The sequence below is a fragment of the Rhineura floridana genome, chromosome 2 (assembly GCF_030035675.1).
Source record: "Rhineura floridana isolate rRhiFlo1 chromosome 2, rRhiFlo1.hap2, whole genome shotgun sequence".
Lineage (NCBI taxonomy): Eukaryota > Metazoa > Chordata > Lepidosauria > Squamata > Rhineuridae > Rhineura > Rhineura floridana.
The window spans coordinates 163,106,273-163,130,460 of record NC_084481.1 but is presented as its reverse complement, the minus strand read 5'-3'; the positions used below and the strand labels follow the sequence as shown (position 1 = coordinate 163,130,460).

The 24,188-nt window shown below is 42.7% G+C and overlaps 1 protein-coding gene across 7 annotated transcripts in view; it reads left to right on the top strand.

Annotated features, from left to right (window-relative positions):
* The window catches only part of MED6 (mediator complex subunit 6), a 32,172-nt gene extending 8,456 nt beyond the window's left edge, over positions 1 to 23,716 (top strand). For 3 of the 7 annotated variants that reach the window (XM_061611163.1, XM_061611164.1, XM_061611167.1), the window contains exons 2-8: positions 12,709 to 12,868; positions 16,235 to 16,326; positions 18,616 to 18,698; positions 19,340 to 19,448; positions 19,987 to 20,102; positions 20,533 to 20,560; positions 20,897 to 23,715. In XM_061611163.1, coding sequence (XP_061467147.1) covers positions 12,709 to 12,868; positions 16,235 to 16,326; positions 18,616 to 18,698; positions 19,340 to 19,448; positions 19,987 to 20,102; positions 20,533 to 20,560; positions 20,897 to 21,027 — 719 coding nt within the window. In that variant the 3' untranslated portion in view covers positions 21,028 to 23,715. Of the gene's footprint in view, positions 1 to 10,699; positions 10,786 to 11,697; positions 11,798 to 11,839; positions 11,868 to 12,708; positions 12,869 to 15,884; positions 16,050 to 16,234; positions 16,327 to 18,615; positions 18,699 to 19,339; positions 19,449 to 19,986; positions 20,103 to 20,532; positions 20,561 to 20,896 lie in introns of those variants that run through there. The other 4 variants (XM_061611162.1, XM_061611166.1, XM_061611168.1 and 1 more) reach the window with 4 other exon arrangements.
* Positions 23,717 to 24,188: the final 472 nt, after the last annotated feature.

Genomic DNA, 24,188 nt, shown 5'->3' with positions numbered 1-24,188 from the left:
GAAAAGACAGGAGAGAAGGGGGGAAGGCGGGCAGTACCTGAGGGGGAGTTAAGGAGGAGCGAAAGGTTGCACGCCCGTTTAGCCCCTTCTTAAAGAACAGGCGGGAAGCAGCCCCTTGCTCTGTCAACTTTCTCCCAATGTCGTAGGACCTGTATCCCTGTATTGCTTCATGAGAAAGCGCAGTCTTTGGACATTACCCTAATAAAACACGAATTAACTACAACCTCTGGTCTGTTTCCTGAGTCGCATCCTGGGCCTGACAGCTTGACAGAGCCACCTAAATCACCCTCAACGCTCTCTTCACTTGACTGGGACAAGATGTCAAAGGGAGCAGCGGGGGGGACGAACCCCACTTCTGAGACGGAAGAAGTGAAACTCTTGAGGACTAAGGTAGCTGAATTGCAGACGGATGTCCAAGCCCTGCTAGCAGCAGTCAAGGCGCTGAAGACGGATAATCATGGCTCAATGTGAGTTATATCTGGATGTCAGGCACATGGAGTTTCCAGACGATGGGGCTAAAGTGGCCTTCATGATTAGCCTCCTGGAGGGAGAAGCTGCAAAATGGGTGACTCAGTATCTCGTGAGAAAAGATACTGTCTTAAGAAGGTACAGAGGATTTATACAGGAGATGACCGAGATGTTCCAAGACCCGCAAAGAGCTGAAACAGTAGCGCGGCAACTAGGCGCTCTGAAGCAAGCTAAAGGGACCGTTTCCGAGTACACTAATGCTTTTAAAATTCTGTCCCAGGAAACTGGTTACAATGACGCCGCCCTGATGTTTATGTACCGGAGTGGATTAAATGCTGAAATCCTGGATGAGTTGGCCAGGACCTCCCCACCCGCTGACCTACCAGGGCTCATCCAGCTATGCCTACAGATAAATCACCGGATGGAAGGAAGGCGCCTGGAAAGGAAGCAGGAGGTCCCGAGATACTCAGCCTCGGCATCTCGCAGCAAGACCCTTCCCTCTGCAGGAATGGCAGGTAATGCAGCTGAGGGACAGGGAGGGGCTAGGCCAAGACTGTCGGAAGAAGAAAAGGAAAGACGACGCCGAGAACGTTTATGCTTTTATTGTTCAAAGCCGGGCCACGTGGCCAGAGACTGTGGACTAAAAGGGGGGAAAGCTGAGCCGTCGGGAAACTAGAACACCCAGTCCACGTGCAGGCCGGTGGACTGGGGGCAGCGTTGTATAAAGGCCCCCCAACGATCCAACCTCCCTCAAAGGGGGTGTTGGTCTTGCCTATTCGGATTACAACTTCCAGAGGAGTGGTGTTTAATTCCACTGCCTTAATTGACAGTGGAGCCTCCACAAATTTTATTGATGCAAAGTTAGTCAAACGTCATGGAATTTCCCGGTGGAAACTGAACGCTCCCCTAGCTGTGGAGACTATCGATGGGAGACCCCTGAAGTCAGGAGGGGTGACACAAGCCATGGAGGAAGTGAAACTTCAAATTCCCGGGCACGAAGAGTTCATTTTGCTATACGTGTCAGATCTCTCGAATTTTGAGGTGATTCTAGGAATGCCCTGGCTAGCAAAGCATGAACCCACAATAAGTTGGAAGGAGGCGGTGGTGTGGTTCACCTCACAGTATTGCCAGGAGAACTGTCAACCTGAAGGAATCAAGAACACCTTAGCGGGGGCAGTGCAAGAGATTGAGCAAGTGACCCTGCCGCCAAAGTATGAAGAATTCAAAGATGTGTTTGATGAAAAGGAGGCAGAGACTTTACCCCCCCACCGCCCTTACGACTGTGCGATTGATCTAGTGCCAGGAGCCAGCATTCCATCAGGGAGACTCTACTCTCTCACAGAGATTGAGAGGGAGGCCCTGAAGGAATTCCTGGATAAAAACCTGAGACAAGGATTCATACGCCCCTCACAATCCCCTGCTGGAGCGCCACTATTGTTTGTGAAAAAGAAGGGGGGGGAACTCAGACCCTGTAATGACTGTCGCGCATTGAACCAGATCACCATCCCCAACAGCTACCCGCTGCCCCTGATCTCAGAGTTGTTGGACCGACTGCGCTCTGCAAAAATCTTCACGAAGTTGGATTTGAGAGGAGCGTACAATCTGATCAGGATGAAGCAGGGAGATGAATGGAAAACAGGGTTCTTGACCGCTTACGGACAGTATGAATACCTGGTCATGCCGTTCGGACTTTGTGGAAGGCCAGGAATTTTTCAAAAATTCATGAACGACGTGTTTAGAGACTTGTTGGACACATATGTAATCTGTTACTTAGATGATATCCTGGTGTTCTCAAAGAACCAGGAAGACCACGACCAGCATGTGAAGACGGTGTTGCAGAGACTGAGAGAAAATCACCTGTATGCTAAATTAGAGAAATGTGGATTTGACCTCAAGTCTCTAGACTTCCTTGGATATCGAATCTCAGCGGAAGGCGTGGAGATGGACCCAGGGAAAGTAAGCTGTATATTGGACTGGGGCCAACCTGTCACCAAAAAGGATGTACAACGGTTTTTGGGGTTTGCCAATTATTACAGAAAGTTCATTCCAGGGTTTTCCAAATTGACAGCTCCTCTGACTGACTGCTTAAGGGGAAAGAAGAAGTTTCAATGGACAGAGGATGCCACCCAGGCCTTTGAGGAGCTGAAGAGAAGGTTCGCTTCCGAGCCCATTCTGCACTTTGCTGACCCGACCCGCCCTTTCATCGTGGAAGCAGATGCTTCAGATTTTGCTATCGGGGGGGTCCTTCTGCAATTAGACCAAGAAGGAAAGGAGCTGCACCCCTGTGCGTACTTCTCTCGGAAGTTAAAGCCTGCAGAGAAGAATTACACAGTTTGGGAGAAGGAGCTGCTGGCCATCAAGGACTCTTTTGAAAACTGGAGACAATACCTAGAGGGGGCCCCTCATCAGATCAAAGTGCGCTCCGACCACAAGAACCTGGAAAGCCTCCAAACTGCCAGAAAGCTGAACCAGAGACAAATAAGATGGTCCCAGTTCTTCACCAGGTTTAACTTCAAGATCACTTACCAAGCCCAAGCCAAAAACCAGAGAGCTGATGCCTTATCCAGACAGCCACAGTACAAAGAAAGTGAATCCGAGGACCAGCCTCAGTACGTGATCCCGCCAGAGAAATTAATGTTGGGATCATGCCAGTCTTCGTGGGAAGAGGAACTCAAAAAGGCACAACAAGAAGATGCAGACGTACTAAAATATGGGCAGGAGACGGGACAAAGTCAAGACTCAGAAGTAACCTTTCACTGGAGGAATGGACTATTATGGTTCAAAACAGCCAGATATGTGCCAGAAGGAGAATTAAGGCTCAGAATCCTACGCCAGTGCCATGATTCCATCACAGCGGGACACTTTGGGATTTACAAGACCATTCAAAACGTGGCCAAGGACTTCTGGTGGCCTAAAATGCGTAGGGATATTGAAAGCTATGTAAAGTCCTGCTCTGTCTGTCTGCGGACAAAAACACAAACAGGAAAACCAGCAGGACTGTTACAACCGCTACCTGTCCCACATGAACCCTGGAAGGATCTCTCCATGGATTTTATAACTGATCTACCCAAATCCCAAGGAATGACAGCCGTTTTAGTCGTGGTAGATCTACTCACCAAAATGGCGCATTTCCTCCCTTGTGCAGGGGCCTTAGAGGCTAAGGAAACGGCCAAGTTATTCATCAAAGAAGTCTACCGACTGCATGGGTTGCCAAACAGTGTAGTCTCAGACCGAGGAACTCAGTTCACAGCCAAATTTTGGAGAGCAATGTGGAAACAGTTGCAGACGGAATTAAAACTCTCCTCTGCCCATCACCCCCAGACAGATGGGCAAACGGAACGCTTGAACGCCGTTTTGGAAAGATATTTAAGAAGTTATGTGTCCTATCAACAGACTGACTGGGTATCATATTTGCATTTTGCAGAGTTCGCCTACAACAATTCTCTACACTCCAGCACTCAACAAACCCCATTCTTCGCGAATTATGGATTCCATCCTAAAGTCTTTCCAAGCAGCTCAGAAGGAATGCTGGTACCGGCAGCTGAGGACTTCCTAAAAGAATTGCAAGCGGCGCAACAAACACTGAAACAGCAGTTAAACTAAGCCAAAACAGTACAAGCGAGTTGCTGACCTGCACAGGAAGGAGGGCCCCCCCCCTTCAACCAGGAGACCAGGTATGGCTGTCCACCCGTTTCCTCCAGATGCCGGGCAAATGTAGAAAATTACAAGACAAGAGGGTGGGTCCTTTTGAAATAGAAACTCAAATTAATCCCGTGGCATACCGGCTGAAGCTACCTGACACATTTAAAATACATCCTGTGTTTCATCGATCCCTCTTGACGAAAGCTGCCCCTCCCAGTGAGCTGCGGCCGGAGGAGCCTCCCGGAGCTCCACTCCTGATAAATGAGCAGCTTGAGTTTGAAGTTGAGGAGATCTTAGATTCCAGGATCAGACGCCACAAGCTGCAGTATTTGATTCACTGGAAGGGCTATGGAGTGGCTGACAGATCATGGGAAAATGCAGATGATGTGCATGCTCCAGAGTTAGTAAAACTTTTCCATCAACGTTTTCCTCACCGCCCCAAGCCAGACAGGGGGAGGGGGGCACAGCTTGAGAAGGGGGATGGTGTCGGGAGGATGAGCTGGGCTCCTGGGGGGTTGGAAGGAGAGGATTCAAATGGCTGGCAGAGGGAGGAGGGAGGAACTTACCCTCTGTGGAGCAAAGCTGAAACAGAGGACATGCCAGAGATAGGGTCGCCTAGCAACGGGGAGCCTGAGAGCCTTGAAGTTTTAGAATCCCCCCCAGACATTCCCAGGCCCTCCCTTCTCCGCAGCTCAGAGCAAGAGGGAGGGCTGATCACAGCAGAAAGGCGGAGAGATGGTTTACCCTCAGCTCCTTCTTTATCACCCATAGTGGAATCGGACACTTCAGAAGAGGAGGAGGTGATGCCTCCCCCCTCACCACGCACACGCAGACGGTTGAAAAGACAGGAGAGAAGGGGGGAAAGGTGGGCAGTACCTGAGGGGGAGTTAAGGAGGAGCGAAAGGTTGCGCGCCCGTTTAGCCCCTTCTTAAAGAACAGGCGGGAAGCAGCCCCTTGCTCTGTCAACTTTCTCCCAATGTCGCAGGACCTGTATCCCTGTATTGCTTCATGAGAAAGCGCAGTCTTTGTTTGGACATTACCCTAATAAAACACGAATTAACTACAACCTCTGGTCTGTTTCCTGAGTCGCATCCTGGGCCTGACAGTTCTCAATAGAACTGTTAAAAATGAAGCGTGTTTATCGGCAATTAGAGCGTCGTTGGCAAAAGACAAAGGATCCACTTGATCGGGTTGCTGTCAAAAAATTCGTTAAAACTTATACCTCAGCTAGACATGCAGCCCAAAGATCCTTTTACTCAACGGAAATTGCTTTAGCGAATAATCAACCAAAAGAACTTTATCGCATAGTGAATAATCTCCTGCATCTGCCACAATCCGCTTCGCATACAACTCATTCTCAGGCTTGCTGCCAAGAATTTGCAACATTCTTTGAGGCTAAAATTGATCAGATTCGTTCTATCTTAGATCATACCACCACAACAGACGAAAATAATACTACATCTGAAACTCATGACTCCTCTCTTTTTTCTACCTTTCAATTTGTTTTCCCTGAAGACATCTCCCAATCTCTGAAGGGTATGAATCCCACTACCTGCCCACTTGATCCATGCCCTTCCTGGCTCATAAAAATATCTAGAGCTGAATTAGCTAACTGGCTCAGTGTAATTGTCAAGTCCTCCCTCCAACAAGGCTATTTACCTGAATGCCTGAAGGTAGCTATTATTACCCTATTATTAAAAAAACCTTCTCTTGATTCCGCACTGTTAAATAATTTCCGTCCAGTATCCAATCTGCCTTTTTTGAGCAAAGTCATCGAAAGAGCTGTAGCCACTCAATTACAAACATTTCTAGACTCCACCTGCGGCTTCGATCCCTTTCAATCTGGCTTTAGGCCGAATCACGGAACTGAGACAGCTTTAGTTGCTCTAATGGACAATCTTCGGCTAGAACTAGATAAGGGTAATTTATCCCTGCTAGTTCTATTAGACCTATCTGCTGCTTTTGATACTATCGATCATGACATCCTTTTAGATCGCCTATATCAAATAGGATTTAGAAGTATAGTCTTACAGTGGCTCCGCTCCTTCTTAGAGGGCAGGACTCAGAGAGTTGTCCTTGGGGATTATCATTCCACACCCTGGCCTCTACGGTTTGGCGTCCCACAAGGCTCTGTCCTGTCCCCAATGTTGTTTAACATTTATCTGAGACCTTTAGGTAAGATTATTCAGGAATTTGGAATTCATTATCACCAATATGCGGACGATACTCAGCTGTATTGCTCTTTTCCACCGAATGCAAAAGATGCTGTCTATCCCCTTAATCAATGTCTTGTGGCAGTACAAAACTGGATGAACAGGAACAAACTAAAGTTCAATCCAGAAAAAATAGAGGTCATTCTCATCGGAAAAAGTCCTCCACAAGAATTAGGCAATTTACCTTCACTAGATGGAGTTCTCCTTCCCCTAAAGACTCAAGTCTGTAGCTTGGGCATAATTTTGGATTCAGCTCTGACCTTAGAACCCCAGATTACGGCTGTTTCTAGAACGGCTTTTGCTAAATTAAAACTCGTTCGTCAACTTCGACCGTTTCTGGGAATGTCTGATTTAAGAAAAGTTACTCAAGCACTAGTCACCTCGCGATTAGACTATTGTAATTCCCTATACATCGGACTACCTGCAAAATCGCTCCGACCTCTTAAATTAGTTCAAAGAGCAGCAGCAAGAATGATCACTAGAACCAGTCCGTGGGTCCACACCACGCCCCTTCTTTATCATCTACATTGGCTCCCCATCGAATTCCGGCACCAGTTCAAGATTCTGGTTCTAACATTTAAAGCCCGACACGGATTAGCACCGATATATCTGACTAATCGTCTTTCTGAATTCCAGTCTTCCCATCCTATCAGATCGACCACCGAATCTACTCTGATTGTTCCATCAACATTTACCATCCGACACACGGCTATCAGAAATAAGACTTTCTCGGTTGCCGCTCCCTTCTTATGGAACCAGCTTCCGCCCGAGATACGACTTTCCACTTCTATCATCGATTTCCGGCGCTGGATAAAAACATTTTTATTTTACCAAGCTTTTAACATCTGATTGAAAATGTTGTAGAAAATTGTTTTAGTAGATATGCTTTTATATTTTTAATTGCGTTATTTAGTATTTTGTATTGGACTATGCCTTACTGTTCTCCGCTCTGAATTCTAAATTTTTTGAACTAGAGCAGAATATAAATCCATTAAATAAATAAATAAATAAATAGAACTAGTAATCAAAGCTCGTCCTCTGAAGACATCAGGCAGTATTAGAAGTAACGTGTTGTGTCAGTGCAAGGATTACTGGTAGCGAAACAGGACTCCCCCCTTCCTTCCCCCATGCATGCCCCACACCCTTACCAAATCTGTTCTTGGGGGTTGGGGAAACCCCTAGAACAGATTTGGGGGAGAAGTCCTGTTGTGCTAATCCTGTAATCCTTGTGCTGATGTCACACATACATCGTGCTGCATTGGATACAACTTAGTCTGTTTGACATTTATTTTTGCAGGTGTGTTGCTAATTTATTTATTAAAGTATTTCACAATTTTTTTAAAATAAAATTATATCAAGGCACTATACAACATACATTATAATAAAAACAGCAGATGCATATGTAAAAACATAAAAAACCCTCAGTTAAGAAGAGAATGTCATATTGTAGAGGGCTGTCTAAATGATACAGTTTTCAGGAGGTATCTGTCGTATCCAGGTTGGGACTCAGGAACCAGACCAGTTGGTGAAAGCAATTCAGTTTTTATTAAAGTAATATCCAGACAAATACTACGCCTTCTCATGAAGTTTCACTACAAAACATAACCTGCAACTTGAAAGAGAGTTGACAGAACAAGGAATCACCAGGCCCCCTGTCCCTTAAGAAGGGGGCAATCGAGCGTGAATTCTCTCACTCCGCCTCAAAGTGCTCTCATCCACACCCCTCCTTTCCTCCCTCTTTTGCCGCCTCTTTAACTGCCGTCTTGTCCGTGGTGAAGGGGGTGCTACAGCCCCCTCCCCTTCTGAGAACTCTGACTCAGGTATGGGGGAAAGCGGGGGGGCAATGCTTAAAGCATCTGGCTGCTTCTCCTTGTTTTTCCCTGGATCAGGAGGGGGTTGGATTCCCCCTTGCCCTCCCTCCTTCTCCAACTGCTCTGAGCTCGAAGAGGGAGGTGGCGTGGGAAGCTCTCGGGAACGATCTGTGTCTGTTGGACTTTCAAGGTCTTCGCTGCCAGACAGTCCTATCTCTGGGCTTCCCTCCCCCTCCTCTGCTTCTCCTTCATACAGCTCTGGCCAAATGACCCCCTCCCTCTCCTCATCTCTGAAACATCAGGGCCCCAATCCTGCATCCTGACAGTATCTAAAAGAAGGCAAGGGACGATTCCTCCCAGTCCTACACAAGTCAAGGTCTGCCACACTAAAAGTTTGGTCCCTAGTGAAGACAGGAGAATCTCAGGGGTGTAGGGAACCACCAGAAGTGCCCTATCAGATGATCTCAGTGATCAAGGTGGAGCATAAGGAATCAAACAGTCCTTTGGGCCCAAGTTACTTAGGACTTTGTGAATTAATACAAGAACCTTGAATCTGATCCGGTAGCAAATTGGCAACCAGTGGAACTTTCTCAACAGCAGAGTAACACATTATCAGTAATCTGCTCCTGTGAGCTGTCTGGCCACTGCATTCTGTACTAGTTGCACTTTCCAGACCAAATACAAGGACAGCCCCACATAAAGCATGTTACAGTAATCAAACCTTGTGGTTACAGATGTATGTCCCACAGTGGTCAGGCTGTAATTGTCCATGATTAGTTGCAGCTGAGATCCCAGCCAGTTGGTAGAAAACCCTCCTGGCCACAGAGGTCGCTTGGGCCTCTAGTGACAGTGATGGATCAAGAAGTATCCCCAGACTGTGTACCTGGTACTTCAGAGGGAATGCAATTCCCATCCAGAACAGGCAATTAATCTATCTCCCAGACATGAGAACCATCCATCCACAAGGCTTCCATCTGTCCAGGATTCAAGCTCAGATTGTGTCCCTGAACTTCCATTTCTGCTACATCAGCGTATGGTAGTGTTCTGTGGCTTGTTGCTGTGATGTGCAGGTGGATATTTTCCACTACTTGAAGTTCTACAGGCACATTCTCATTTTATCAATTAATTTCACAGGAGAGCTTCTACTGGTATTCCCTAAATTGCAATGTGTGTTTTTCTTGTATTGCACTTGAAGATACAGGAGTGACTTTTGGAAGTGTTTCTGTATTTTGGTTTGTAACATGAGTAGAAGTCCACAATGAACAGGTATAATGCTAAAATAAATAAAATTGAGGGAAGGTTCTACTGAAGCTGTGCTATCTGTTTTATTAATTTCTATTTTTTAAAACCCTTATTTAAAAAAGGAGGTAAGTTGCTATATTGAGAAAAAACTCTATAGAAGTAAAATACAGCAAGATACATTTACATGCTAGTATGACTGTCTCTTTGCTTACTTCTGCTTTATGCAAGAGTTAGAGCAGCAGACTGATGCAGCATATACATTATTCATAAACCTATTTATGCTGTATTAATAATGGTTTCCCAAGCATCTAGGTATTGTCATGAATCCCCACTGTCAAGGGTCAAGGATCATGCGTCAGACCCAATTCCCACCCTTAGGGCAATTGATCTGGAACCAAAATATACCAATTCACCCTTGCCAAGGCTATGTGTCCAACGCCAACCCTGCAAGGTAGAATAGTAGGCTGCCACCACCCCTTTTACTGGTACCACTCAGAGTCAGGGGATCTCTGAGCCCAGACACTAGGTAAACCAAGGTCCAAAAAGACAAGAGCCAAACTTACACTCCTTGTCAGGAAACCTCTGGTAAAACCCACAAAATAGAATTAAGCTTTTAACTTCTTTTTCCCTCTTTGATAGTTGCGTGACCGAAAATGGTCAAGGTGCTGAATTCAGAACCACCCTTTCTCTCAATGAACACACCAGGTTAAATAGAAGTAGCTTTATTAAAATAGATAAGTGCACATCAATATATGTAGCAGCAAGTAATCCTTTAAGACCATACACCCAAACAGGGGTTTAGGTACATACAAGAGAGTTCATACACACAACAGGAAAATAACAACCTTTTCTAACCTAATACTTACACATGAGGTAGATGGTTGAAGTGGCCTCTCTCCTAAGAGAGAATGATGTTAACCACAAAGCAATGGAACCAGGCATAGGTTACCTCCCATAGGCAACACCATGGAACCATAAAAGGTAGAAAGCTATGGAACTCTGGAACCAAGGCACCAGAGAACAAAGGCTATGGGTCCCCAGCCCTATACTTAAGGGAAAGAATCCTAACGGTCCAGGATTCAGGAACCAATCAGAAAATGTCTGATGTAACCCCTTCTAGATGTTTCTCACTCTTTCGTGCCTTCCAGGCCCCCCTCCCAACGGGTGTTTCAAACTTCACAGGCCAAGAACGACCTTGAGTACCAGGCACTTGTTAATCAGCACAGATAGCCAGGTGTTTCGTGTTTAGGCTTTGTCTTAACCGTCTTCAGCTGGAAACCGAAACCTAAAGGTTATTCTAACAGAGGCCTGTCTTTTTTAACATTTAGACTCCCAGAGTTCTTTACTTGAACCAAGATGTTTCCTTTATGGTTTTTAATAACTCATGAACATATACAGGTTCATGACAGGTATGCTTTCTAAAAGATTGCTGAAACAATATATTCCTATTTTGTGCAGCTATATCTCATGGCTGAGTTTGCATTACTTATTCACTCAAAACTTCCTCTCCAGTCAAACATCCACCTTAGAATAGTTCCAGTGGGAGTTCTGGGTTTGCCAGTAATTTTTGGTGCAAACACATTATGTTCATTTCTAACACTTCAGCATACCCTTTTACCTTGCATGAGGGCTATGATATTTCCTGACTGAAAGTCTTGTGAAATGTCTGTGATTTCCACTGTGGTTTAAAATTGCTGTTCTTCAGCTCCTTTTAACTTTCTCCATCTATTTTGCTTTTTTAAGCATTGAGAAGTATTGCTGCAGTTGCCTTGCTATGTGCCCTACATCCAGCCAGCACATAGGACCTGTTGTTTGTATGAGAGACTTTAGTACTTCCTCAAACCTTACCTGCTACATAACATTGTTTTTATAAATAGCCTTTTATCTGAAGCTTCCAATGAGTTTATTGGAATTTGAATAAAGAATTCTTACAACAAGGAGGGCAGGAGACTCCATTTACTGGTTGTATCCTCTTCTGATTAAATAGATCACTGCAAGCCACTTCGCCTTTTATTTCTCATATGTGCATTCTTCCACCTTGCAAAATTGCTCGCTTCATACTTCTTAAGATCCTTTTTCTCTTTTGGTGATTCTGCTCAACATCTTGCTAACAGCATTTCCAGACAGTCATATCCTGAAGTAGGAAGGCGGCATAGAAGCAGGTGGCTCTGTTGCATGTTGAGAGATATTGCTGTCCTTTGAGAAAGGTAGCAGGGATACTTATAACCACCAATGGCTTCAACTTATTAATCACTAGATGATATTTTTCAAAGTCATTTAGTGCATGACCCCTTAATGAACTTGGACCACCCTTTTGTACATAAGAGCTGTCTTGCTGGATCAGACCCATTTGTTCTGGTGTCTTGTTTCCAACAGTGACCAGTCACATGCCTTGGGAAAGTCTCTAATCAGGATGTGAAGGTAACAGCCCCGCCCTGTTGTGGGTTTCCATCATTTGGTAGTTGAAAGGTATATTGTCTCTGAACATGAGGTAACATTTAACTATACCCCATGAATTTGTCAAATCCACCTTTTAAGCTGGTGGCCATCACTACAGCTTAGGGGTAGTGAGCTCCCTAAGTTAATTTTGCCCTGTGTGAAGGACTAATTTTTCTTCACTTTCATTAGGTGAGCCTTAGGTCTAGTACTCCCTGCCTGACAGAGAGGGATAGAAATGAGTCTTTCTTCAAACAATGCATAAATGTATAAGCCTCTGTCGTGTTTTTTCTCTCTGCATACACCCCCACACATTAGTCATCTTTCTAAACTAAAAAGTTCCAAGTGCTGTAGCCTTTCCTCTTAGAAAAGGTACTTGCAACCTGCTGACCATTTTGTTTGGTCTCTTCTGTATCTTTTCTCAATACTATGATATCCTTTTTTCAGATGATACCACCAGAATTTTCTTCTATTTTTAATTTGTAAATTTATAAGCTATTTCACAATCAAGATACCTGTGGTGTACAATAAAATGAGATAAATATAAAATGCAAAAGATTACAAACTCAGTCAACTAAAGGCAATAAAACAATTTCTACAATTGTACATTTATACCATAAAAATGACACTTCAGGGAAGGCCTTCTTAAGCAAATATGTCTTCAATAGCCACCTAAGTATCAAAATGCTAGGCTCTTGTCTGATGTCAATTGATAACTGATTTCAGAGAGTTTTAGCTGTAGATTGTGGGCATTTCAGGTTGGTTGCCTTAAAGGAGGTCTAAACTGCAGTTTGCTTTTTAAAAAGCTGAATACATTTTTAAATTATATGAGAATATCATTGTTGTAACTATATTTGTGCTAACCAGTTCTCTTTCTCCTTCCTCACCCCCTCCAGATAACCTCCTTGGAATTTCCTGGGTGGATAGCTCCTGGATCCCAATATTAAACAGTGGGAGCGTGTTGGATTATTTCTCAGAGCGTAGTAACCCATTCTATGATCGAACATGCAACAATGAAATGGTCAAAATGCAAAGACTTACCTTGGACCACTTGAAGTAAGTTATTGCAAGGCATCTGTAACAGTTATCCAGTAAAATGGGTGCAGCCTGCAGGCTTAATCTGTCCCACCAAGCCTCTTGATGTTGCCTGCAAACCATGGTCAGCTGCCTTACATCTGATGTCAGGTATGGGACAGGTAAAGGCAGGACTTGGTAGAAAGGAGCTTTGCAGGCATTGCCATTTGGAAGTGCCTTCAAAGTCCTGTTGTGATGAGGTTCCCAACCTCCTAACAACCAGCTAGCTGATGGGTGCTTGGGATCCTCTGTGTGAAACACTTTGCCAGCCCTATGCTTGGGGCTTGGGAAGTGGTGAGTATAAAGCTGGCAAAGCCCCAAGTGCCTAACAGACAGCTGGTTGTCGGGCACTTTGGAAGCACTGTGCAAGGGACTTTGGTGGGTGTCAATCACCTGATGCAAATACTATGTCAGATGATTGACAGAGAGGGCCACCCACCTGTCAAAGTCGGCTTGTTGGGGTGGGGAGAGACAAGGATCTGGCTGCCAAGCCTAAAAGTTTCCCCACCCATGCTATAAAACTAGCTTTAAGATAGTAGTTGACATGCTCTGTGAAAAGTAAACACTACCAGCAATTGTTGTACTTAAGCCAGGGATGTTGGAACTTTTTTCTTCTTCCTGTCCCTATTTTGCCTTGGGACTGATTCACTTATCTCCTTGTAACATAGTCCTGCCCTGTTATATAAGCAGAAGACAGTTTCCAATTTGCCTGGATATTTTCCAATTTGCCCAGACAACTGGGTTCAAGAATTAGAGAAACGCATAAGACTACTCACTGATGGACTGTTATGAAAGTTATTTATTACACAGCCACGAGAGTGGCTATATACTATAGTCAGCATGGATTTTTTGCATTCCGCAATGTTAAATTGAAAATACCCCCCATGCCATTCTGATGCGTCCCATAAATTCATTTCAAAACAAAACCTTACAAAACTTATAATCCTGAACTCAGAAACGCTTGCTTAACAACCCTCTCAATTTTCATGGTGATACACAAAACAGTCATAGAGAATCAAGAGTTCAAAGTGTAAAAAGAGAGAGAAAAAGACCAGACTCCTTTTGGACTTTTTTTGAGTTCTCATAATTTGTTGAATGTAATTTAAAATCAGCCATGTTCACAGAGCACCTGTAATCCTATTACTGTCCTTGCCCCATACTCTGACCTTCATCTTCTGCAGTCTAAAAGTTAAAAAAATGCTTGGCTGATTTTTAATTTAATTTAAGAATTTTACCATTGAACTCAATGATAAGGCCGGGCATGCTCAGTAAGAAGCAACTGTCAGTGTTCTAAAAGCCAGACTTGCACCTGCTGGGCTTGTCTAATCAGGGGGCCTCACCCACACCAGATCTTTATTCGACTTTAAACAGTCATGGCTTCCCCCAAAGAATCCTGGGAAGTGTACCTTGTGAAGGGTGCTGAGAGGAGACTCCTATTCCCCTGACAGAACTCCAGTGGCCAGAGTGGTTTAACAGTCAGCACTCTGATTGACACTCTGCAAGGGGAACAGGGCATCTCCTAGCAACTCAGCACCCTTCACTAACTACACTTCCCAGGATTCTTTGGGAGAAGCCATGACTGTCTAACGTGAGATAAAGGTCTGGTATGGATGTGGCCAGGGACAGCTTTGGTTTAAATTTGGGCGGGAGTCTACATGTGCCCTGTAGAATGAAAAGGTGGGGGGAAACCTTGAAAAAGATACTGTTCACAATGTTTTCCGTTTGGAAAGGAAAGGGGCTTCTCCTCTGCCCAGTGCCCACCCATCCAATCTCCTCCCCCCCTTCCTGCCCTCCTCTTCCCCCCCTTCCTGCCCTCCTCTTCCCCCCCTTCCTGCCCTCCTCTTCCCCCCCTTCCTGCCCTCCTCTTCCCCCCCTTCCTGCCCTCCTCTTCCCCCCCCCTGCCCTCCTCTTCCCCCCCCCCCGGTCAGTTTTACCTATCCTAAGAATGATTGCATAGGAGTAAATCCCACTGACCTCAATAAACATGCAAATGATCAAAGCTGCCCTCCCCCTCCTGCTTGCTCCCATTCCCCCTCCTCCCCTCCCCATCCCCTGTGGTCAGTTTCACCTATCCTAAGCATGATTGCAGGGGAGTAAATCCCAGTGCACGCAATAAGCATGCAAATTATCAATCCATTCTCAGCAAACTTGCACAGGATCCCATTTCTTACCTCCCAGATTAAGAAGCAGAGAAATTCACTAACAGGCAAAAAACCGTGCGGTTTAATGTTACCAAATTCTTCCAAGCTACACAGGAAGTGGATTGGACTGTGAAAGACCAACCCAAATTGTGTTTGTATTTATACAAATTTGTAGGGTGGTCCTATATATCAGAGAGGAGGTTGGGTCTCTTGCTCCCCTGGTGCATTCACTATAGCTGCCCAATTTCCCTGCTTTTTAAAGTTTGATAGAAATATCTGTTGGCTATAGGTACGTTCTTAAACCCCAATGTTTTTTGCCTTTTTAGTGAATTCTTTGTTTTGAGGTGGACATTGAATGACTAAGGTACTGTATGCCAAAAATAATGAAAGCATATACATTTGTAATCTACTTTGAAAAATTAACTACCCTCTTGCTGATTGTAGAATACTGTGTTACACAGGTGCTTGTATATTTATAAAAGATCTCTTTAAAGTGTAAATTAAAATTAGTGTCAAAATGAAGAGTGTCATAACTTTCAGATCATTTCTATTCTTATTAAAGAATAACTTTATTGATAAACATTTTCAAAATAAACAATGAAGAAAGATACTTCTTGGAAAAGGCATGCTAACTAGGCCAAGGAAGCACTGAAAATAGAGTCCTACAGAGCAGTTTAAGTGACCTCATTAGTAAGCAGTTACCTTGAAACCTCTGCTCTTCATTTCTGTTTGTTCTGAAAATGCTTAATAATGAAGCTGCTTTGTTTTTGAGTATTCTGAAATTTCCTAATGAAGGTGTAATTTCTGATTGGATTTTATGAATGTTGCACTTCGAAACCTGCAGAAATACAGAATCCACTAACCATGCTAATCAAACCAAACATTGACATATGTGATTTTAAATTGTGCTATGGTCTTGTTAAGCCACCGGTGGATTGGGGAACAGGAAATCCAGCAGGTGACAAAATTATTAAGGACAGCAATGTGAAACCTGACATCCTTTGGGAAAATAGCTTCATTAGGTGACTGCCAGAAAATTACTTGCATCTATAATTATTAGATGTCTTGCTCTAAGAGGAACCATAGACACCTGCACTCACAGGTGTGATCTTATCAGTGGGAGGCTAGTCCTTTCAGTTAGCTTCTCTAGCCTCTAAAGTAAGTAATAGCCTTATCTCCTGGTAAAGTCTTGTCCTTATTCTTTCAGTCAAATGGTTGGAGTGGAGTATATCCTCTTGCATGCACAAGAGCCAATTCTCTTCATCATTCGCAAGCAGCAAAGACAGAGTCCAACACAAGGTAAAGACTTGCACCGCATTTCTGTTGGGGACAAAGTGGAGACAAAGAACAAAAAAGAAAGAAAGGTACAGCCCTGACCTGTGCAGGTGCAGTGCTCGCCTGTAAAGGGATCGTGGGGCTTAACAAAGCTTTGTTCTCCAATCCCCCTCACCGCATATGCAGGAGGTGATTTTGGGTTCTTGAGGAGTAAGAGGTCTCTGCATTATTCCCACTCAGCCTTTCCCTTCTGCTTGCTTGACCAAGTTCTCTTAGCTCTGGAGCTGTCATAACTTGAGCAAGCAGGACAGGGGACTGAACAGGTATCTAGAAGATGCATATTTCCCTTCCAATTTCTTGTAGCAGTTTGTGCTTTGTTTTGAAGGAGAGGTGGAAAGAAATGGAAATGTTTTTGTGTGTAGGTGCTATGCCCACATAGGAAAAGATCATCTTCTATGCTTGCGTCAGAACGTTCCACCTGCTTTTTCCCCCTTTTCAACAGAAACATAAACAAAAATAACAGTTTCCAGAATTCATGTTGCTGTTACATGTTCTTCCTGAATGTTCTTTAAAGTCTAATTTCCTTTTTGAATAATAAAGGAATGCCCTCTTGTGGCAAAAGGTAAATAGTGCCAGCCAGGAAAAACATTCTTATTTGCAATCTATTTTTTTGGCAGTGTTGTTACAACTATGTCTTTTCATGATTAATTTTTTTCATATAACCAAAGCCAAACAAAGAGAAATAGTTCCTGACCATTCAGTAATAAAATGCAATGTGAAGACCTTGGAATTGGAAGAATCCTGCAAATTTTATTCAATATATAATTATAAACAAATCTAGATAAAATGGCAATACAGTAAAACAACTTCTGAACACAATAGTAAAATATAATGTATATTAAAAGACAGAAGAGAGAGTAACTTAATCTGTTGCAAATAAAAAACATTTTCAGCTGCCAAACATTTTTAACTGCAAGCCCAAAAGTACATCTGCTTCTTTCGAGTAAATCCAGAATTCATAGAATCTAAGGTTATTTAGACCAGGGCATGTGCTCTGAATTCTTGAACAAACAGAATTGTAATGTTATTTTATCTTTCCCTCTTTTGTTGCCATTCTTTTTTTTAAAAAAAAATACATATTGCAGATGGAACTCATGTAATTAAAAGAGAATACTGTGAAAGATGCCATCGCTTATCATTGGGGGTGGGGATGGGTTGAATTAAAAATGCTATGCTTAAGATTATCAAGTAACCACTGTTGTTTTTTAACAGTTGTTGCATGTGAGGTGGGGCTCACCACTGCTGAGCTACTTTTCTAGCTGCAGTGATGCTCTGTTTGCTAGGATCAGAAGGGCAGCGGGAGCAACAATGGGTTGGCAGCATGTGCACTTGCACCCACCAACAACCTGCTGTTTCCTCACCCTTCCTGCTGCCCAGATTCACCCCCTCCTGGCGATCAGTAGCATAGCTGCAGTCGGGAGGTCATAGCAGCTGTTCTCCGCCTCCTGCGCCATGGCTGAGGGGAAGTAAGGGCCAAATGTAAAGTAATTTTACAATTCTTTTTTCAAGAGCACACCCAGATATAAACAAGCCTGAGAATCTACAGTTTGAAGTTATATGATCCAGACACAAGAGTGGGTTCCTTCCTTTCTTCCTAGTAAACATTTGTAAGCATCATTGGGGGACTCCCCAAGTATTGAGAAAAATGTAAAAAAAAAAAGAGCAACAAATAAAGTACAAATCATTAATAAAAGTATGAAAGGCCTAGCAAAAGGCCTAATGAAAAAGTATGTGCATAGCACTGAAAAGTCGCCATTTATTTTCAGAAGGTGGGGAATTTGGAGAAGGGCCTTTGCAGAAGATCGTGACATATGGGTAGATATGTCATGAAAGCCTGAGAGGGGACTGGCCTAGGTGACATCAGTTCCCTCCCTTTTTAAAATCCTCTCCCTCTCTCTTGATTTGCAGCTCAGGTTTGAGGTGTGGCAGCATGGTTTCAAAACTTTCACTTCCCCAGCGTTATATTGCTCAGCATTGGGGCTGACAATATAGCATGTGGAAGAGGGGATTCAATCTCCCTTTTCTGCACGTTTTAGCATGGGCTGGAGCTTGCCCTCACCATTGAGTTACTTTCTCCAGTGCTTGCTTCAGGGGGAAAAGGAAGGCTGAGCCCTCATAAATGCTTCTGGGCCGTGTGTGTGTGTGTAATATACATATACAGACAGTGTGAGAGTGATTAGGTACTATTCTGTGATCAGTTTTTAATCTAAAGTGTTTTGGTAGCTGGACTGATGCTGTGCTTCTCTTTTATAGTTATTCCACTAGCCGATTATTACATTATTGCTGGAGTAATTTACCAGGCACCTGACTTGGGGTCAGTTGTAAATTCTAGAGTGGTAAGTCTCTGTTCTGTATATTTATTATAATATTACAAATGCAGTGCTTTGGTTTCTTTCCTGCTCCCTTGTTTATCCTTAAGCTTTTGGACAGAGGATGTGAGAAGAGGGTTTCCACCTTTTCTGAAAAATATATGTGCACTAGGAAGCAAGAAGACTTACAGATGTTTTGGTCTGTAAACTTTTGAATGGCTTATTGTTTTTACATGTAAGGTGTAATGTTTTCTTTGTCAGGATATGTCCTCCCTGATAGGAAGAGTGTTCCAAAAATGGGGTACCACATCTTAGAAGGCCCTTTCAATGGTTACCACCTGCCCATCTTCAGAAGATGGAAACATTTGGCGAAGGACCCATGCATAGTAATAGAGAAATTGCCTCTGAGCATATGCAGACTGCCTTTCATTTACCCCATGTGTTCTCACTCCTCAGACACTTTATGCTTTCTTTACTGAGTGGAGGATCTGGCTCAGTGATCTCTTTATTCTATCCCCTCACCCATCTTCCAGCCTCTGTGCACCCACATTCCACCCCAGACAAACTCACATTGGACTACATTGATCTTATGTTGTGAATTGGCCAGTTTGGCTGGCCAAGATACAGCAGTATGTGGGGAATTACACATTTTGTTACCTTTTTTTAAGCTCACAGCAGTACATGGAATCCAGTCAGCTTTTGAAGAAGCCATGTCCTACTGCCGTTATCACCCTTCGAAAGGCTATTGGTGGCATTTCAAAGACCAAGAGGAACGAGGTAGGATGCCTAAATATTCCAGTCTTAAAATCTGTACCTCCTTCTCCTCTTTGACAGAAATTCTGGGATTAGGCTCTGAAATTTCCGGTTCTGCTGGTTTCTGAATAAAAAATCCTCAGGAATTGGAAAGAATACAAAGAATTGGAAAGAGGCAAAGCATTCCAGAAAAGTCACGGGGTCAACTTGATGTTCCAGGGTGCATAATTTTAGGGTTCTGGGCTTGTGGGACAGGGACAACAAGAAAGAAGAAATCTCCCTTCACTTCCCACTATTAATGGAAGTGAAAGCTTCTGTTATTTTAATTCTGTAGGGATGCCAAATCAATCAAATGATCTTAGAGAGAATATAAATGAAGTGTGAAAGAGAAAGCTTTCTGAATAGATGTGGGAAATGATAGGTTAACTTCTACTGCAAAACATACAAACTTAGGAAGATAAGAAGTTGAATTCCCTAAATAAATAAGGGACAGATGAAAGAAAAATAGAAGTTTACGTTCTGATGGGATATTTCATTATGATCTCTAAAATTTTATTTTCAGACAAAGCTAAACCCAAAGCCAAGAAGAAGGAAGAGCCAAGCTCCATTTTCCAGAGGCAACGTGTAGATGCATTACTTCTAGATCTGAGGCAAAAATTTCCTACAAAGTTTGTGCAGGTATTAGTCAGGCTACACTGTCTCCAACATCAGTTGGATGTAATTGAGGTTATTCACTGTAGGTGTTTCAAGCCTAAAGAATAGAATATTCTCTGATCTTGTTTCAAGGTTGGGAGTGGGAACTCTACAATACTGGTAGCCTATGTAGCTTAAGCAAGTGGGACTGATCTACATTAAGTGGGACTTAGTAGGATGTTTCCTTTTATGATAGACTACCACATTGTTCCTGTGTTAGTACAGTCGTAGGAGATGAGGTGACATATGTGTGAGAGCCCAACCCTGCTTTGTCCTTAGGCTCTTCCTTCTAGATCTTCATACAGGGCAGCAGTTTCAGTATGGGAATACAAATAGAAGTTTACAAAGATCGTGCCAAAATCAAACGCGTGTATCTCTGATTTGTGACTGTTTTTGTTTTTTTTCTTGTTCACAGCAAAAGCCTGGAGAAAAACCCATTCCAGGTAAGAATTCAATCAGTGTTTTTAAACAGAGACTGTGTGGATTTAGTTTCAGCTGAGGCTCATGGAAAGATTGCCAGTGCCTAAAACCAAGGGCACTTCGTCTTTATATTTATAGGCTTCCTGTGCTGGAACGTCAAAGAATTCCTATTCTCTCTCTTCACCCCACCCTTCTTTATAAATGTTCTGGGTCTATGATTTTCCTGTTGGGGAAGAAAATCTAAATGCAGCATTTCCAGTGGTTTCTGTATCCTGGCAATTTTGGATTGGAAAATAATCTTACAGCAGGATCAGACCTATAAAACCATTAGAATTAGTTTTTCTTGTTTTTTTTCCCAGTGGATCAGATCAAGAAGGAGCCAGAGCCAGCCCCTGAAGCTATAAAACAAGAGGAGAAGGAGACTGCCAAGATCACCCAACAGAGCACAAGTACTAAAGGGCCACCGGAGAAACGGATGAGACTACAATGACAGAAGGGAAGATTATATTCTTAACTAGCATAGAAAGGGATGAAAAGTTGTTTGCTATCTGAAAACTGTATGGTGGACTATGACTTCCAAGGCTCTTTTTCTTTGAATTGTTTGCAAACTTGTTAGCTGCAATCTTCAGCTACATGCAGGAAGGCATAGCTTGGCCTTTCCCCTATTTTAATGTTCAAGGCTGAATTTCATACTGCGTACCTTAACGCTTCTCCTCCCCCTCCCCATTTTCTTCCATTCTTTTTTATCAGTCTTTGGCTAAAAGCCTATTGTTCTCTTTTTCAAAGCTTAGACCTTAAAAATAATGCTTCTGGAAAGAAAACCTTCAGGGGGGGAAACCAACCCAAAACTAGTTCATTCTTTGATCAGTAGCTTCTTTTTTAATTCTCATTCTCACGTGTGCTATTGGAGCAGGAATATAAAATATAATGTGGTGGGGATATGTAAAAAAAATGAGCAGGCTACACTTTTGGCTTTGAAGAAAGATGTCTGCTATAGATGAAAAGGTTGTTTAAAACTGCTTTATAGAATCCATATAATTTGAAATGAAATATAGCCTGAAGTTTCAAATTCTCCTTTATATTTCGCTCTCAACATATGACTTAATTGGAACATCCAGTCTCCTTTTCAAAGATAATAAGGTTATACGTCCACAATGACAAATATATAAAAAGCTTTGACTTCATTAATTTTCATAACAGTACAGTATAATGTGTACATAAAGTTCTGAACGTGTATTTTCATTTTCTTCCCTACTTTGCCCCCATATTGCTTGATTTAGTTGGGGTAGAGGAGAAGCTACATCTTGTCCACATAATGAAATTATCACATTACTTTGGCCTTCTGTGATTTTGCCTATTTCTTATGGTTAACCTTGGACAATATATATAAGGCATGGAAGAAGATTTTTAAAATTTATGTGTGTCTAAATACTGGAGAATGATGGTCAATAACTATTGGTTCAATTCAGTGTGGTTACCATAAAGTTCCATGGGCTTGATCCTTCTCTATTTATCGCTAATCTTTTCTTGAAATACAGGGAGAGGCATTGTGTATGTATAGAATGTATAATGGTGTGGTTTACACCCTAAAGCTTTCAGTAGCATTAGCTAAGTATATCTTATTTAGCTCTGGTCCCTGGTAACCTGGAGGGAAAAAAACCTGTAAGCTATCTGCCATAATTTAATATTGTTGTACTTTATATTTTTGTACTATCCAGAGATTTTTCCACTTTTGAATTTCTTTATAACTAAAGAAATACTAGTGTGGCTAAACTGTAGTGATAGCTACCAGCACTGAAGAAATTTGCTTTATATGGTACTTGTAGTTTGTAATATTACCTGGTTTGGTTAGGGAAGAGAGGTAAGAATACTCCTTTTTAGATAAATATATTTCTGATCTGTCGTCTATTTGGATGTTCATGTTTGTTTTTCACCTTTTACTCTACATACAGGATTTTTTGGCAGCTTGTGTTTTTTCCTCTCATTATTCAGTTTCTGTTCTATATCAACGCAATATGTTTTAAGTATTTTATATAAGCTGTCCACTTCCAAACAATAAAGTTATTATAGAGGTTGAAAAATGTATTTGAACTTGGATTTGTCTTTACTACAAATGACAAGATAATAAGAAATCACTGTAATGGATTGTTCTGTACTCCCCTTTTTTCCCCTACATTATCATGAAGCATTTCCCCCCAAATTATTTACACGAAATTTGAAAAAAAATCTTTTCATTCTTATCTCTGACATTTTAGAGCACCACATCATTTCAGAGCTGAACTAGAAAATCTTCAGCTTGTTCTAGTATTCATATGCAAGTTCAGTGTTGTAAAGTGGCACTGAGATGACATATTTTGCACTTTCAGAAATATATATTACAATCACTCTTTCATCCTTTCTTAGGCTGCAGGCCAAACACCCTTTGCACTGGGAGGTCTATGGATTGAGCAGGTGTCCCTCTGCCAAGCCCTGCTGGCCTCGGCCTCCATCGCTCCTCTGGCATGGAATTCCCTGAGGGCTTTCTGGAGATAAGCTAGAACCACTGATATCACTTGATGGCACTGGACCCAAATCAGGCGCAACCTATGTGTCAGCTCCAGGCTGACCAGTTGTCTGACCGGTTGTCTCGTTATGAACCTTCCCGTTCTTTGAGGTCCTCGGAAGAAATACTTCTTATGATCCCTCCAGTCTCACAAGTTCACTTGTCAGGAACCAGAAATAGGGCGTTCTCGGTTATAGCTCCTAGTCTCTGGAATGCTTTACCGATTGAGGTTCGGTTGGCTCCTTCACTTGCGGCATTCCGCTGTCAGGTGAAGACGTTCTTTTTTCGGGTTGCGTTTAACTATACGTAGAATAGGAATTTTAATAAATCATGGTAACGAGTATATAATTATTGTATTTTTTAACTGTATTCGATCTATGTAGATTTGGTATCTTATTGTTTTATTCTTTTTTATGTACTGGTTTTAGGTTGTTCGCCGCTCTGAGTTTCTGGGGAAAAAATAGAGCGGACTAGAAATATTTTAAATAAATAATAAATAAATAAATGTGCAATGGGGTTGCAGATGCAGGACCGACTCTGCCACTCCCTCACATCCCACTGTTACCTGGCCAGAGCTTGAATGGTCCTGTCAGATGGGAACAGCTTCTGTGCATTGCCATTAAAAGATGGAAAGATGACTTCATTTGTTGTGTTTTATCTGTCTAAACTTATCTGTCATGGCCCCAACTAGGCCTCTACTTTTCTTTTTTATAGTTACAGTTGTAATGAACTGAAAAGGACCTTCCCTCTCAAGGCTGAAAATATTGCCCTAATTCACATGAGAGTGTCATCCTTTAATAATTAAAAGTATGTGCTGCCTGGAGTTAAAATAACCTGCTGCATTTTTATGCATGCTGTACAAGTAATGTTTAATGTCCTATAGTGTAGCACAAGCAAATGTTGCACTGAGAATTTGTTTTTAATACAGAAAATATGCTTGTACTGTGCTTCACAGAATCATAGAATAGAATCGCAGTTGGAGGGGGCCTATAAGGCATCGAGTCCAATATCCTGCTCAATGCAGGAATCCAAATTATAGCTCACCTGACGGGTGGCTGTCCAGCTGCCTCTTGAATGCCTCCAGTGTTGGACAACCCACCACCTCCCTA